Source organism: Alligator mississippiensis, chromosome 1 (assembly GCF_030867095.1).
Source record: "Alligator mississippiensis isolate rAllMis1 chromosome 1, rAllMis1, whole genome shotgun sequence".
Lineage (NCBI taxonomy): Eukaryota > Metazoa > Chordata > Crocodylia > Alligatoridae > Alligator > Alligator mississippiensis.
Window position 1 is genome coordinate 441,010,148 of NC_081824.1, and position 18,039 is coordinate 441,028,186.

The 18,039-nt window shown below is 45.2% G+C and overlaps 1 protein-coding gene across 1 annotated transcript in view; it reads right to left on the reverse strand.

Moving 5' to 3' along the window:
- DYNC2H1 (dynein cytoplasmic 2 heavy chain 1) overlaps positions 1-18,039 on the reverse strand; it is a 430,672-nt gene that overhangs the window by 316,351 nt on the left and 96,282 nt on the right. Inside the window, exons 51-54 of the mRNA XM_006271584.4 lie at positions 11,085-11,198; positions 9,661-9,803; positions 4,950-5,031; positions 1,243-1,397 (exon numbers count right to left, since the gene is read on the reverse strand). Of these exons, the coding sequence (XP_006271646.1) occupies positions 1,243-1,397; positions 4,950-5,031; positions 9,661-9,803; positions 11,085-11,198 (494 nt within the window). The remainder of the gene's footprint in view (positions 1-1,242; positions 1,398-4,949; positions 5,032-9,660; positions 9,804-11,084; positions 11,199-18,039) is intronic.

Sequence of the window (18,039 nt, forward strand, 5' to 3'; positions counted from 1 at the left end):
TTAAGTGCTTCTTAACATGGGATTCACGATCTGAAACCATCATTACATTTAATCACCGAAGGCTGTGTTGGTTTTTGAAACAAACTACAGGAAGAATTCTACTTCTCCTTGTGCACCTAAATGGCAGTTTTCCAGCCAGGTAAGTGGCACTTAGGCACAAGCTGTTATTCTATCACCTCTGCTCTGTGCACATTTAAGGGTACGCAGGAAGACAGAGCATAAACCACAGGTTATGCAATGGCTGTGAGCACACACTCATTGTGAATATATAAGCATACACAAGTCCCAAAAATGTACCAGGCAAGAAACTGAGTAATGGGTGTTAGATGCCAAAAAAGAGAGGGAGACCACCAATATTTGAGTCCCAATAGCCTATTGCTTCCTGGGCACTTTCCCAAGAAGAGGGAGAGATGGGTTCTAAGCCTCTGTCACCCAGAGGGGGTTTGCATTTGTGCTGCTCTGTTTTCCTAGCATAGTTCTCTACCAACCACACCACAGCTTAGGCATTATCTTGCTAGATCTCCCTTTCAAGCTGCTCCACTCAGCAGCCAAGAGAGGGAGATAAGTGGTGCCTGGTGGAAGAGAGCAAAACAGCAAGGTAGAGGATGTGCCTAGAAAACAGCTATTACTTAGGTGCAGAGGGTAACAGAATTCTGCCCTAAATGTCCAAAGAAAAAAGGGTAGAGTTTTGTTCACTAACCTAGAAGCAAGAACACTTGTCCAGGAAGTGGGAGACCTTGATTCTAAACACTAGTTAATCTGAACACTTCTCCCACTTGCCAGAAGACTATAGTTACCATCAAGTTATGGGCTGGACTGGGGTGAGAGTAGTTTGTAACTGAGAGAGTGCAGACTCTTGCATACAAAATATGTACACATGAAAAACTTTTCTTAGTCAGAAGAGTAACTTTACAAGCTGGGGTGCTGGAAAGCTTTCTTCTCCTCCCTTCTGAAAGGTACATCTACCCTGTAACACTTGAGGAAAAATGAAGAAGGTGGAAATAACCCATCCCCAAAGGCATTTGAAAGTGTTCACATTAGAACTTTTAGTACCCCTTCTCTGAAACCAGGAATGATGTGGTCTGAGTGCATGTACAAACAACAAAGGGCCTGGAAGCCCAGGCTAAGCATGCCAGTAGCAGATGCTCTCCACCATGCATAAGATAAGTGAATAGCAAGAAGATCTACAAATGCAAAAATAATTTGCAATATGATAGGTAGTCATTGTTATTTGTTACATACCTGCAAATGGTTTTGCCTTTTTATCAACTCTGCTCTTTTGCTGCTATTGATGGTACTATACATACGTAGAAAAGTCATATATCTGCTAGGAGTTGCTCCATATGTTTTGCATGACTCATGGATTGGCAAAAATGACTTAAAAAAATCAGAATCACCTAAATAGTAAAATACATAATTTATAAAACAAAGTTATCATTCCTGCTGTACATAAAAACTGAAGAGGACCAATGAGAGGCACTTTTAAAATCATGAAGTAAGGACCACTAAAGGTTTAGACAGGAATTTATTTGAAGTGTTAAGAATTTATGGGAAATTTGCTGTGCCACAAAAGCATAGTATGAAATGTGCATACAAATGTTCAAGTGGCAGTTACCTGAAGCACCAGAGAATGGCTGCCACAGCACCCTGCAGCCAGGGAGTCCAGTGTGCAGTTATCCCAGCATGCCTCACAGGGGTCCTCATCTTTGTATGTTCCCTAATACAGCAGAGTGCAAAGAAAAGCACCAACTGGCTGGCTGGTGGGCAACAACACCAACCCAGTGACACTCCTCTCTCCCCTTCTGTCTTCCCTGAGCTGAGGGTGCAGAGACACCGTACTTAACTGCTGACTTCTCAATTTTACTTTCAGACCCCAGTAGATATTTGCCACCCACACACCCTGTGGCTCCCAATCCACCTGTGCCAGTAGGTCCAATGCAGGCCATACCCCTGCCAACACAGAGTCAAGATCTGCCAGCACTTCTTCATAGAGCTTGTTCAGTTCCTGTGTACACTCCTGTGCAACACCATGTATCTGCATGGCTGTACAACTGAGGCCCTGGCTTACCAATTATTTTGGCATAGGCAAATCCCCAGTGGGAGAGAAAATGTGTAAGGTACCCTTGGCTATCCATGGGGTGCTAACACTATGATCCCTCCAGTTTATCAACAGGTAGGAGGTCTGCAGCAGGTGAGGGCATTGCCAAACTTGCAGAGGCTTCTCTGGCCAAGTGCACCAGGCTTGTGTGCAACAGCAATCCCTCAGGCTCACAGCACTTGGGGCACCAAACCCATCCCTGGGCCTCCCAGCCCTTAAACAACAGTGCCATACACAGTTCTGATGGTCCCTCCACTTCAGCAGGAAGAGTTGAAGAGTCTCCGCTTTGCCACAGTCATGGCTTCTGCCAATTACAGCAGGCAATCACAGCACAAACACACTTGCACCTCCCGGCCTTTTGCTGGTACCACCCAGCACGGCTCTAACATTCCTTCTTCCTCCGTGAGATGGGCTGCCATGTCTCCCCTTAGCCCCAGACATGGTTTTCATATTTACTGCATCTGATCATCCTACAAAGTACATGCAGACCTCCCAGCCACAATCCTCATGGCAGAGCGCCATAGGGCTCTGATGCACTCTCTGCTTCAAAAAGATACTGAAGAGTCCCCACTTCAACCTGGCCATGGCATTTACCAACTGTAAAAGCCAAAAGCCATCTTTGAAGTAGCCAAATAGGAGCTCAAATACTTGGTTTGATGATAACAGAGATGCTGAAGTAACAGGAATAGATATTCTTTGCATGGCCAGTTTTGGGATGTCAACTACTGCCCTAAATGTTGAGCAAAAAAGATGTTATCCTATTCACAAAGGAAAAAAAAGGCAGCAAATCCATGCAGCAACCTGTGAGCCTAGCTCTGCCTCCCTGAAGCAGTTGAGTTTGGCATGACAGACTCACTCCCTGGAACTGTGGAGGCAAAAGGGGAGGGGGCAAAAATATACCCAACCTACCAACATCTTTGTTAATTTTTTTACACCCCTTAGCCTTTGGTTCAACATGTGGTATTAGTATCATAATTATCTTGGTTTTAGTTCTTCTCTAGTGTCATTCACAGATCATCTTTGGCTCCAATCCCAAAATAATTGTGTATGGTTTTGTAAGTGTACTGCTCTACGCTTACCAAAGTTTACTGAAGGGCAGCCTGAGGACTAGAGAGCCTATATTACGAAAGGAAACAATTGTCACAACCCAAAGTTGTGATTTTTTGTTTGTGTGTGCGTCAGCATTGCTAAATTATTTTTCCCGCTAAATTGCAGCTTCTTTGCACGGTAGAGTTCTCTGCTGCAGAGGAGAACTCTGGTGCAACGGAGTATTTCCCGCCAGATTTGAAGCTTTCTTTGCAGGGTGCATTTCTCTGCTGCAGAGGAGGGGTGCTCGTTGAAAAGAGTTCCCGCCATTCGTATTATAATTTGAGCCCCATTATTGGCTAGTTCTAAAATATGCATACGTGGCGGCTAGTGATTGGCTTGCTAGCCGTATAAAAAGCTTGAGTGGTTTCCGCCCAAGCTGGAGATCTCCGAGAATCTCAAGAGGATCCTGAGAACCCCAATTCCGAGAATTCTGGGAGAAATCCGAGAGAATTCTGGCAAGGAATCCACGATTACCTCGTGGATTTCTACGTAAATCTCGGACCGAATGGTGGTTTAATCAGCCATCAAGAGCCTCTCCCCGTCGCCAATAAATTCCTAGACGTATCCCTTCCTGTATACTAAAGATTTAAACCCAAGTTGGACCCGCGGAGCCTTAACAACTCCATGGTTGAGGGAACCGAACCGAACCCGCGGAGCTTTAATAATTCCGGCGAAGAGTATTATCGTACGAACCCACGGAGATTCAGCCACTCTGGGGGAACCAAGCCCACGGAGCCTTAACAACTCCGGGGGAATTGAATTCACGGAATTTCGACAACTCCGGGGAAAGAGCTGACTTGTCGTAATCCTCTAACGGGGATTTAAGCGGAGCTGCACCTGGAAAGCTGTCCAGCCTACACCACTACCATCTTTGGGTGTAAGTAAATAATCTTTTAATCAACCACTACGCATTTGTGACTAATTCTAAGCTCGCCACCGGTTTTCTCAGACCCCGCGTGCCCGGGCTGCTGGCCACAGCCCACGTGCGCAAAGACGGGCCGCGGATCGCCCCCCCCGACTCGCACTTGGCGGCGGGATCGGGGCCCGGCCCGCACAACAATAAGACCTTGGGTTGTTTAACGTAGCCAAATAAAGGCTGTAAGCTGATATGGTTGCTCTCTATAAATCCACTTAGAAATAAACATCAGGGAGAGAAAAGAACTACTGAAGTTAAATGACAGTTTTGGCACATAAATGCCATAAAGTGGCCGTAAAATAATTTTTGGCTGGAACTTAGAAAAAAGTGAGTGAGGTTCTGAAACACACTTCTCATATGAGTAGATGGAGAAATTAACTAGTTTTAAGATGCAGCTTCATCAGTTTATGTAGTTAATTATCTGACATGATTGTCTACAAAAGAAGGGGACTAAATTTGCTCATCCAGAAGGTGCCTGCCAGTCCTAATGTCAGAGGCTATTATTATTGGGTGGAGGACTCTGCTCACACAGTAATCTACAGTATTTAGACTTATGTGTGTATGCACACAAGCTAATCACACTGTCAGTATGTTTAACAATATTAAAATATATTTGGTGTTTTGGGAGGTAGTGCTTGTGGGAAAGTATATTTTGTTGTACTTTCTTATTTTGCTATTTTATTCTGTTTCTGTATTTTTGTCATTTACTATGGACCACCCTAATCCTTTTTTGGGAATGGTGGCATAGACATCTAATAAATAAATAAATAAATAAATAACAAAACAAGAGCAGCAATAATCTGGTTAAAATAAATATAACTTTAAAAATATTCATGAAAATATTACCAGAACATATTTTCTTGGGTTCTATGTGTGCTCTGTCAGTCTTTTGTTGTTCATCTGAATCAGTAAACAACATTTCAGGTATCTAAAATATAAACAGCTTTTTTTGGTAAAAAATGCAGTAAGCCATAAGCGAAGACAAAAACAAACAAGTGAATAATAACACTTATTAATGTAAACAGGTTTTAAAAACCTAAATTCCCTTCAAAAGGCAAATATCCTTCAGAAACACCTTTAAAAATATATAAGACAAAACTGTGAATTGTTAAATTTGATAACATCCGGTCCGCTCAACAGAGCAGTATGTTACTTATAAAAAAACCCACTGGAGACTTTTACATCTAAATAAATACCAAGGAAGTAATAAATTACAGCAGGACTGGGCAGGCTGAAGTGACCTAGTTTGGGCCTATGTTGGGCCCGCCTAAATCGACTATTCTGCTGACATACTAAGCTACTATGGGTGCATCTACACATGCATTTATGCACAACTAAATTTAATGCGCATTAAACTAATGCTCATTAAGTGATTTTTGGCAGGTTTCTACACTTGCAGAGATTTGGGATTGAAGTTATTCCCAAATCCCTGTATTTGGCAGTAAAGTTAGTCCCAAGTCCCTGCAGTCCTGACAGGGCTCCAGGCTCCAGCCACGCGGTTGCCAGCACTTCTGGCAACCATCTGGAAAACTCTGATCCTTGGCCAGCCTCTTCCCAGCCCAGAAGCCACATGCCCAGGGCAGAGGCAGCACCTGGAAGCTCCCTCTTTGCCCACCCTGCTTCCCTGCACCAGGGCTGTTCCAGCCACAGCCCTGCCAGCGATGCCTATCACCCCACTTCTCCAGCCTAGCCCCTGCCAATGATGACCAGTTCCCCATGTTCCTGCTGGCCATGGTGCTCGTCCTGCTGGCCCTAGCAGGTTCCTCCCCCCCCCCTGCTCCCCCCAGGCTCCAGGACAGCTGTGCACCCACCAGTGGCATCCAGGGCACTGGCTGTAGGTGGCCCTGCCCAATCCCTTCCTCCTGCACTCCCCGCTCCAGCCTGTCTGCTCCACCACCCACACATCCCCTACCCCCTGCCCAACTCCATTATCACAACATGCAAGAGGGTAAAATAAAATAAAAACTTTATTACCTTCATAACACCCACCCTATCCCTCCCCCCTCAACAAATAGAACCCCTGCCCCCTCAACCAACAGAGACCCTTCACCACCCTCCCAACCCATCAATAATAAAAAACCCTCTTACAAGTAGGAAACTATACACAAGGGGAAAACTATATACAAAGGGAAAACTATTTAAAATATTTTAGGTCTTCAAGCCCAGAATAGGAGTGTGTGTGTGTGTGTGTGTGTGTGTGTGTGTGTGTGTGTGTGTGTGTGTGTGTGTGTTGGGGGGGGGGTTGTGGGGGGGAGACTAGAGGGCAGGGCCCCAGAGCAGGTGCCCAAGCACCCTAAACCCTGGATGTTCCCTGGGGCTGGGCTCAGGCCAGACCCACCACTAAAGTTAGTGCCGGGTCATGTCTACACATTAACACACATTAACTAATCACACAAATTCACACATAAATTTGATACCTACAAATGTACTCAGCTCCTCTCTCTGGGCAAAGGCAAGTATCAAATTTAGGCACAAATTGCCTAATTTAATGCTTATTAAGGTGCGCACATGTAGACACACACTCGTAATGTGCATTAACTTAGGCTCATGAATGACTGGTGCTTCCTGAATCTGGGGGGGCACCTGCAGAAGCTGCTGATAGCAGTGGCCCCACCAGGGGGGCAGCAGCCCTACTGACAGCATCAGTGTTGGCTGTTAGAAGGGGCATCAGCCCCGTCGGGGGGGGCATGTGCACATTAACATGTTTCATGTAGACACACCCTATGAGAATCTGAATGCTTAAGGCACCTGTCACTTTAAGAGGCCAAACAGCCGGTGTAGCAGCGTGCAGATGGATCCAGAGCTGATTATGTGGTCATCTGACCCAGGGAGCCTGCAGGTGGTGGCTAGGGCTGATTGGAGGGAGTCATCTGAATGGAGGTGGCCTGGGCTTAGGCAGGATATAAGCCTAGACCCTGAGAGCAGGCAGCAGTTAAGATCCTGGCAGCTGGTGAGGAAACATAATCCAGCAGGCAGGGTGCAGCTCCTGAATGCTAGCAAGGAAAGAACAGCAAGAAGCAGTCTGAAGGTCTGGAAAGGAAGTATGGGGGTGGAGGAGGTTTCTGGGGAACCAGTGTGGGGTCCCGAGCCCTGAGAGAGAGGCTGAGTGTCTGAGGGCCGGCTGAAGAGTCTGAGTGAACCCAGAGAGAGGGGCCAAGTGCATGGGGGCCTATAAAGGGGCCCAGAAAGAGGGACTGAGAGACCCACAGAGGGGTCCAGGTGAGGCCAGAGAGAGAGAGAGGCTGTGTGTGAGAGACCAATGGAGGCCCAAGACAGTGGATCCACAGATGATAGAGGGCTGACAGCCAGAGGACTGACCTTCAGAATCTCAACTGCCCGTGCAGGGCCAGGGCCCAAGAGGGGTCAGAAGGTTGAAAGAAACTACTCTGGCAGACTGCTAGAGCCACAGGAGCCTGGAGATCTTGACTGTCCTGAGGTGGGGTCAGGACCTACAATAGGCCAACAGTCCATGTGTGGCAACAGCCTGAGAGGAAGTGATCAAGGGGCAGCCATCTAGGATGAAGATGGCTGATACAGGGCCATCAGAGGAGGAGAGTTCAAGACAAGGGGTCCAAGAGTGAGCAGGGGCCAGAGGGACCCAGAACTGGGATTGAGCCAGGGCCAGGAGGCCTGCAGCCCAAGAGGGGGGTATGACATCAGGAGGGACCAAGAGTTAGATCAGGGTGGCCTATAGATTGATCGTGGGTAAAACCTGAAACTGCACCCTACTGGGGCTGGTTAGCATGGTGCGGTCACCACCATGAAATGTCATGTGGACCACCCCAAAGAAAGGTGAGGATGGAGTGCCCAAAAGCCTCAGTTCTCACTGCCTTGGGGGTTACCCTGTGAAGAGGAAGCCTAAGGGACCATACTCTAAAAGAAGAGGAAGCAGGAAAGAGTAGGACCAGAAAGGTCCAGAGGCCAGAGTAGCTGGGGTAAAGTGAAAACAGGGATCTGAGGACCCAGAGGAGAGACCAGTGACAGACCAAAGGGGCCTGGCAACTCAAAGAAGGGTGGACAGAGGGATCTGGCAGCCCAGAGTGGGGCTGAGTGAGATGGAGGGATCTGGCAGCCCAGAGAAGGAGTTGTGTGGGTGACTGAGAAGTCTGGCAGCCAAGGGAGGGTCTGACTGAGAGACCAAGGAGTCTGAGGCCCAGAGAAGGGGGCTGAGTGAGAGACCAGTAGTCTGAATGCCCAGAGAGGGGCTGAGTGTGTAAACAGAGGACACAGATGAAGATGACATCTTCAAGGCTTGGGGTGTGGTGTACAGACAGAATAGAGCCACGCAGTTACCCCATAAGGCTTGGACCACAGACAGCTGGTGGTCATTAATTAAGACCAGGGCAGCCTCCTGCATTTTAATGACAATTAACACACAGGCACATCAGGAAAAAGGACAGACTGCCCATAGAGCAGGGTAAGAGTAAAACATTTTGGTCTTCATGGGGCTTTACAGCCACCCCTGGAGATGGTACCCTGTGATGCTGAGCTAGTTCCTGTAAAGCTAACTCAGACATTTCTATGCCAGTAATTCTCAACCACAGTGAAAACATGATTCTTCAAATAAATCCAGAGATTCTAAATAAGAGTCCGTAGTGTTAAAAACATTCTGGGACCATGCAGGTCTTACTTTTGTGGTCTTTCTAAGTATTTTGCAACAGAAAAACTGCTATATTATTTTTCCATAGTCAGAAAATGAATGAAAACTAAGAGTTAGCATTTTCCAAGGGATGCACTGTGTCTAAAGAGGGCTGCCTTGACTCTAGAAAGGTGTAGAACCAGTGGTTCTCAACAAGTTCAAAGTTTATTTTTAATTAGTGGGCAATGCTATACTTGATCAGAGCCAACATGCTCAGCAATTTGCACTCAGAGAATAGTGAGATAAAATGTTACTGTTGATGAAGTAGCATTGATAATATTTAGCTTTTCTATAGCCCTTTCCTTTGTAAAGCACTGTATGAAACATTAAGTAATGTATTAAGAGATAATGGATGAGACTTGGATATTTCAGGTAAAACCTACTTTTCTTTTCTTTGAATTATGACATTTTAACCTGAAGAGATGACAGTGCTATTCTAAAGTAATGTGACACTTCTAAATTACCAGTAATGCAGAAATACTCCATGCTAGCTCTTTGCGTGTTAGTTCCGTACAAGCAATACCTACATGTTTCTGCAGCACTGCATACAGGATACCAGGTCATGCTTCTCAACAGAGTTAATAAATCCAATACAGTATTGTATGAACATGCTATATTGCTTTTGATTTTTGGAACTAGCAAACAGGGCTAATGAATATGTATACATGCAACTGATTTTTCCATATGAACGTCTCCTATTTAAATATTACACAACAGACATGAATGGGATTGAAAAATGTGATTATTTTTAAAAGTCTGAACATTTGGTGAAGCGAAGTTTACAACATCACGAGAGTCTAGTCTGATAAAGAGCAGAAAATAAACAATCTAATAGAACAAGAAGACCAACAGGAAAATGGCAATCATAAAATAAACTAGCAGATTAATGCTCCCTTTTGCATTGTTTCCTCTACTTACTTTCTTCATACTGCTTTCGGACCAGCTTTCCATCCATAGCACCTGGCATTTCTTATGTAGAGCTGGATTACTTTCACAGTTTATTGTGAAGTTTAAATTAGAGGAATCCATAATTAAGACAACATGCAGGTTTTGTTGGATCCCTAATGAAAATATAACATGTTAAGGCAGTAAGAATTCAACCAGTTTACTATCTGATACCTTCATTGCAAATAAACTACAGACTGTTTTCCAAAAAAATGTGCCATAGAACAATTTCTAGAGAAAGACTATGATAATTAAATAGTAGAAAATTTTTAAGATTATATTAAACAGAGAAATTAATTTAGTGTCTTGGATTATAACAATATATACTCCAGTGTGGGGGGGGGGTTAATTTTTAAAGATTTGATAACATTTAAGTAGATACTGTTAGATTTTTAAAAACTAACTAGCCCTTGAGTCTGCCTGCCAATTTCTGTTTTCTACCAATGATCCTTTCCTATTTTCAGATGTTTTCCTTGTGTTGCTCTCTGAAAGACCCAAATAAAAACCAGAAAGTAAGTCCCTATTTTGAAAGCATTTAATTTCTTAGGACTACCCACATGTGAAAAGTCATTCATGCACTTAATGCATTTGCATCTAACCTACATTTGAACTTGCTGTCAACTACACAAAATCAACCAGTTCAAAAAATGAGACACAAGTATTTTCTTTCCTTTCAGCTACAGTATTCAAAATTGTTATTTGAAATACAAAGGATACAATATCTCATGTAGAAATACAATTTTTCCACTGAGTCCTTTACCTAAACGAGGGCTATCCAACTGGCAGCCTACAAAAGGTTAAGTTGCAGCCCCCAGGCTTCTGCCTAGCTGCCACTCCTCTCATCACTCCAGCTGCAACAGCAGCCAGTCTCCAGGCTCCCGCTTCCTCCTCCAGCTGCCTCTTTCTACTCCAGCCCAGCCCAGAGAGTGGGGTAGATGGCAATCCAGGGAGCTGAGGAGGAGCCTGAGGTGCATGGTAGAGTAGGGGGAGGGAGCGGTGCGTGGAATGGGTTGCAGGCACATGGTATAGCTGGGGTCACCAGCATGGATGCATTGTGTAGTGGTGGGGGGATGGGCCATGGACATGCAGTGCACTGGGGAGCAGTTGTGGGCACAAATTCAGGGAGGTGGGGGGCACATGATGCAGTGGGGGGAAAGACATTCATGGGGTGTGTGGTCCATGGGGCATGCAACTCCCAGCTACTTAGAAGTTGGATAGCCCTGACCTAAACCTAAAAAATTCATTGTTCCCTACTGTGCGTGTGTTTTTTCAATTGCACAAAAATTCAAAATTTACACAAATTACCAACATTTCAGTAAATACTTGTCAAGTGTTGTTATTTTACCCATGTTGCTAGGTAATAATCACTTCCAATTCACATAATTCAATTCACTTACTATATGTAAAATAGTTGAAAATAGGTCCTGTAAATCCATCTTGTGAAGCTTGGTCTTTCAGAGGAGACAGTAGTGGTTCTAATTCTTCAATTGTGTACAATCCAGGAATCTCGCCTGTAACAGAAACAGTGCAATCTACTTTAATAATGTATTAAGTAATCAAAATATGACTAGTAAAATACCATTAAACTTCCTGCTTGGCGAATTTGGATAACACAGAATCTATCTACATCTGTACAGGACCTTTATCCTCATACTGTCATCAGAACAATAAATCCAGTAGTGTCTGTGATCTCATTTCTATAAAGAACTTGACATTGCTTGCACCACTGAGATACAGTTCAAAGCATCCTGCCACATTACCCAAACACTATTCACTACAGGATACTCTATAATTCACAAGTCAAAACAGACTCCAAAATGCAGAAAGAGAAGATAGAGTAACAATACAATACCCCTCCAATCTCAGATGCAGATACCCTACTCTAGAAAGAAACAAATAAATAAGATCACTTATGTCAGTGGTGCTCAGCCTTTCCAGCACACAAGCTGATCAAGCAGAGCACGGAACTGGATCCAGCCCATGGGGCTGGGCCCACAAACTGACCCCGTGGGTCAAGTTCAGCCATTGTGCTGGACCAAGCTGGTGTTCAAGGCCATGTCATCCAGCCTGTAGGTCTCCCCATGGGTTCAAAAACTTGGCAACAGGAGAGCCCTAGAGCAATTAATACTTCCACTGCTCCCCTGCCATCAAAGACCTGTAGGGAGCCCCACGGGGCAGATGACTCTGCTTCACAGGCCAGATCCAGCCCACGGGCCATAATTTGAACACCACAGACCTATATGACTATGAGATAAAGACCAGGACAAGCCTAGAAAACTCAGTAGTATAGTGGCCCCCAGAAAGAGACACTGCCAATCTCACAGAGGAATTTATGGAGCTGTTGCTTAGCTTGGCACAATGATGAAAAACTGTTTGCAGCTTAATACTATTCCCACTAGTAGCTTCTCTCCTTATTATGACAGATGAGTAACATCCCTCATGTGGAGTTCAGAGACTAATCTTTGGCTGGAATTCCAGCCTAATCTTCTTTGCTAGAAGTTCCAGGACTAAGCCCAGCACCACAGCTCAAGCCCTCATTATTCTTCCAAAGCTGCCAAAACACTTCAGTCACAGATAATTTGCATGAAGACAATAATTGTGTGTTTACATTTCCTTTATTACCAAATTAAAAATTTTACTCCAGATTATCTTCTCAACATTTACTACATTATAAGAAAAACAGCAGTTTTATTCCTCATTTAATTCTATCTGAAATAGAATTATCAAAATTCGTATCAGAATAAGAAATGTCTTACTGTCACACATGTCTTTATCTCATTTATAACAAGTGGAAACTAAGATAAAAAATTCTTAGTTATAATAAGTGTTAGAGAAGACAAAATACATCTGCATTGCAACAGAAAAACAATATACAGAAATGTTTCACTTAGATAAAGCAAAATCTTTAAAATTTAAATAATTATTTGGCAACCAACTCAACAGAGCATTCCACAAAAAATGCTTTTGCAGAGTAATGTGAACATTATCAGCAAATTTTTGGCTTCTGAGGCTCAGACCTTTTCTTCCCTCAGTGCCTTAAAGCAAGTTCTGAATCCTTCTCTGAATGGTTTTCCAGTTGTCAGACATATCCATTTAAACAAAATTTTAACATCTTGCTTTCAGCAGCTGTAAAACCTATAGGCCCTGGCATTTTGGACAGAATGAAATAAACACAATGTGACTGGCATGAATATTGTGTATACTTGAGATGTCTCTTTGAAGCTATAGCAATATCAATTTATTGTACAGCTTTCTAGAGGAATGCTAAAGCCTAGAACAAATCATGGGGATTCTGTTTCTTGAGAATTGTTGAAAAAAGAACTTATTAGGACAGAAAGGTTTCTAAAGCGAAAAAGAATAGCATCTTTTTTTCTTTCGGACAGCAGCAGATTGTCCAGATTATGCCACATCTTTTCTGTAGGATTATATGACTTCGGGCAGAACAGCATGAGGATATTTTGCTCTGAACCATAAAAAGATGAGTTAACCTTTGGCAAGTAAGTTTTGAAGTCCTTAACAGCACATTGTCATTATGGAAAACATAACAAGGTTCCTGGCTACAGAAAGCAGCCTACCCTGACACCTATCTAGCAAGCATGATAGCTACAAAAAAAACAGTGTTAGTGGCTGGACAGAATGGTATGACTACTGCCCATAGCTCAAAGGTTTATGGCTTTAAACCCTTATGTCAAGTCCCATTCAGGAAAACTGGTCTGACCATACCTACAGGCAATCTGACACCTTTAAGATACCTGAATGATCTGCCAAGAATATGCATATAAGATGCTCTTTATAATGAACAATGGCATATTATGGTGCTAGGATGTAGTCCCTTGTCCATACTGTACAGAACAGAATCACAGAATCATAGAAAATGAGGGTTGGAAAGGACCTCAGGAGGTCATCTAGTCCAACCCCCCCTATCGGAAATAAGAAAAAACTTCTTTACAGCCCGTGTGTCCAGGGTCTGAAACAAACTCCCCCCAGAGGTGGTACAAGCACCTACTCTGGACTCATTCAAAGGGTGTTTGGATGTTTATCTTGCTGGGATCATGAGCCCAGCAGACTTCCTACCTATGGCAGGGGGGCTAGACTCGATCCTCGCAAGGTCTCTTGCAGCCCCTAATGTCTATGAAATCTATTAAATTAAGGCAAGACCGGCCCCAACTAAATCATCCCAGCCAAGGCTTTGTCTACCTAGATCTTAAAAACTTCCAAAGATGGAAATTCCACAACCTCTTTCAGTAACCTGTTCCATTGCTTTACTACCCTACTAGTGAAAAATGTTTTCCTAATATCTAACCTAAACTTCCCTTGCTCCAACTTGAGACCATTGTTCCTTGTTCTGTCATCTGTCACCACTGAGAACAGTCTGGCTCCATCCTCTTTGGAACCATCCTTCAGGTAAAGCTACTACTAAAACCCCCAGTCTAAATAAGTTCAATTCCCTCAGGCTCTACTCATAAATCATGTGCCCCAGCCCACTAATCATTCTTGCTGCCCTGTGCTGGACAGTCTTCAATTTGTCCACAAGCTTTCTGTACTGGGGGAACCAAAACTGGACACAGTACTCCAGATGTGGCCTCACCAGTGCCAAATAGAGGGGAATAATCATTTCCCTCGACCTGCTGGCAACATTTCTACCAATGCTGCCCAGTATGCTATTAACCTTCTTGGCAACATGGGCACACTGCTGGCTCATATTCAGCTTATTGTCCACTGTAACCTCCAGGTCCTCTTCTGCAGAGCTACCTGCTTAGCCAGTTGGACCCCAGCCTGTACAGTTGCATGGGATTTTGCACTTGTCCTTATTGAACTTAATGAGATTTTTTTTGGTCTATTCCTCCCATTACTCTACGGCCCTCTGACTCCTAGCCCTACCCTCCACCATATCTACTACTGCCTGCAGCATGGTGTCATCCACATAGCTAGGATAGTAAAGCCTTGAATGAAGTGGTGGGAGTGTATGTTGTTTATAATAAAAGGACATACACTTTGCTCTCTGAAACTCCTGAAAAGATGCCTATTGCGTTTATTCGACTAGGTACTTTGCAGAGGATCTCTGCTGCTATGGTGAGGGGAAAATGTAACCTACTTAAGAGTAGCTTGAGAGATTAGACCTTCAATCCTGCAGTGATTCCTTAGGTCAAGATGGCAAACACAGATCAAAAAAAAAAAAAAAAATCAAAAGGTATAAATTAAAGTGCTTGTGACAAACTGAACCATCAGTTGGTCCCCTCTAGAGGTAGGAATTCTGATGTTCTGCATTGACTGGTAAAGCTTAAACCAAGAGTTGATAGCAACAGCAGTGAACCACCTCCAGATTCCACATGTAATAGGCCTGTGCAAACAGGAAAGTATTCGATTCGGATTTGGATTTGGCCGATTTGGAGGACAGTGATTCAATTCAGGGATTTGGATCTGTGCTGAACTGATTTGGCCGAATCAGGTTTGGAAGATCTGGCACTGATTCGGAGAGATTCGGATCAACTGGGGAGAGGCAAGCATAACTGGGTGGCTGGAGGTTCTCCCACGGCTCCTCCAGCTGTGCCTACCTCTCCCAGGGAGGGGGGAACCATGGGAGAAGCCTCTATATCTGCCCTGCCCAGCCCCAGCCTAGTCCAGGGGCAGGGGGGCGCAGGATTCATAGATTCATAGACATTAGGGCTGGAAGGGACCTCGGAAGATCATCGAGTCCAGCCCCCTGACCAAAGGGCAGGAACTCAGCTGGGGTCATAGGATCCCAGCAAGATAAGCATCCAGTTTGCTCTTGAAGGTGTTCAATGTAGGCGCTTGAACCACCTCCGGTGGCAGGCTGTTCCAGACCTTGGGGGCTTGGACAGTGAAGAAATTCTTCCTTATATCCAGACTGAAATGATCTTGTAGTAGTTTATGACCGTTCAACCTAGCCGTCATCCCTTGGGGCGCTCTGGTGAACAAATGTTCCCCCAGATACTGGTGGTCACCCCTGATAAACTTATAGGTGGCCATCAGATCACCCCTGAGCCTGCGCTTTTCCATGCTAAAGAGCCCCAGGGCTCTCAGCCTGTCATCATAGGGTCTGCTTCCCTGACCTCTGATCATGAACATGGCTCTTCTCTGGACTCTCTCAAGCTTCTCCACATCCTTTTTGAATTGTGGAGCCCAAAACTGGACGCAGTACTCCAGTTGTGGCCTCACCAAGGCCGAGTACAAGAGGAGAATGACATCCCGGGATTTGCTTGAGAAGCATCAATGGATGCAAGACAGCGTTTTGGTCGCTTTACTAGCCGCAGCATCGCACTGCAGGCTCATGTTCATCTTGTGGTCAATGATGACCCCCAAGTCTCTTTCTTCCATAGTGCTAGCCAACATAACACTGCCGAGCCTATAAGGATGCTGCGGGTTTTTTTTCCATAAGGTGGAGAACTTTGCATTTATCGGCATTGAACACCATCAGATTCTCGTCTGCCCACTTGCTGAGCCTGTCCAGGTCAGCCTGGATCACCCGCCTGTCTTCTGGTGTGGATGCTTTACCCCAAAGCTTAGTGTCATCTGCGAACTTGGCCAGTCCGCTTCTGACTCCAGTGTCCACATCATTAATGAAGATGTTGAACAATATGGGTCCAAGGACAGAGCCTTGGGGGACCCCATTGGTCACAAGTACACCATGATGAGTGATTTCCATCAATTACTACCCTCTGGGTCCGACCACGGAGCCAATTTTCCAGCCAGTGGATCGTGGTGGACCCAAGGTGACAATTGGCCAGTTTCACCAAAAGGTGATCATGGGATACCAGATCGAAGGCTTTTCTGAAGTCAAGATATATGACATCAATCTCTTCTCCCTTGTTCAGGTGATAGGTCACCTGGTCGTAGAAGGAAATGAGATTGGTCAAGCAAGACCTACCCGCAACAAACCCGTGCTGGCTATCCCTTAAGATGTTGGCGTCGGCCAGTCCATTAAGGATGCCCTCTTTAATAAACTTTTCTAAGATCTTCCCCGTAATAGAAGTCAGGCTGATGGGCCTATAGTTAGCCGGATCGACTTTCCTCCCTTTCTTGAAGATAGGCACCAACCACCTTGGCCTTATCCAGTCTTCGGGCACTACACCAGAGCACCAAGAGTTTTCAAAGATCCATGCTAGAGGCTGGGCTATGATGCTCGCCAGCTCCTTGAGTACCCTGGGGTGTAGATTGTCAGGGCCAGCTGACTTGAAGGTATCCAGCTTCTCAAGATGTTCCTTCATGAGGTCAGCATTAATGGAGGGAAGGGGATCACCCTCATCCGGACTTCCCTGTCCCGTAGCGGGCATGGGCATCCCACGGGACTGATGAAAGACCGACGCAAAGTACCCATTTAATAGGTTGGCTTTTTCCTGGGCATCAGTTGTCAGTTGCCCCATCTGGTTCAGCAGGGGTCCAATGTTGCCCCTGCTTTTCCTCCGGCTCCCCACATATCTGAAAAAGTACTTTTTATTGTCCTTGATGTTCGAAACTAGTTGAAGTTCAGTTGCAGCCTTGGATTTCCTGGTATGCTCCCTACAGGACCGGACCAGTGCAGAATAATCCTCCTTGGAGGTGACTCTCATCCTCCATCCTTTGTAGGCCTTTCTTTTTAGCCTCAGGAGGTCTGCTAGGTCCCTGGAGAGCCAGGGGGGCTGCTGTGCCCTCTTGCTGCCTTTCCTCCGAGATGGAATAGATTTAGTTTGTGCATTGAGGATCGCTCCCTTGAGGCGCAACCACTCTTCTTGAACTCCCCTCTCCCTGTGGTCATGGTCCCTTAGGGCCTCACTGACAAGCCTCCTGAGCTTGTTAAAGTCGGCTTTCCTGAAGTCAAGGACTTCCGTGTTGCTGACTGACTTGCCAGCTTTTCGGCAGATGGTGAAGGTGATCAGCTCGTGGTCGCTGTCACCCAGCTTCCCATCGATCACTAGGTCTCCGACTTGGTCATCCCCAGTAGCCAGTACCATGTCGAGCAGCGCTTTGCCTCTCGTTGGCCCATAGACTTCTTGAGTCAGGTAGAGATCATCCAAGCACGAGATGAAGCTTTGCGACTGCTCAGATTTTGCTGAGCGATCTTCCCACGAGATGTCCAGGTAATTGAAGTCACCCATGACAACCATGGTCCTGGAGCAAGCGGCCTCAGCCAGTTCCCGGGCAAACTCCTGGTCAAGCTCAGGACTTTGGGTGGGAGGTCTGTAATAGACTTCCACCATTGTGTCCCCTGTGCTGTGTTCCCCATGGATTTTAACCCAGAGGGTCTCCAGTCGTCCACCCTGGTCCAATACCGGCTTGCAGGGACATGCAGCTTTCCTTAACATAGACAGCTACACCCCCGCCCCTTTTATCTACATGATCCCTCCTGTACAG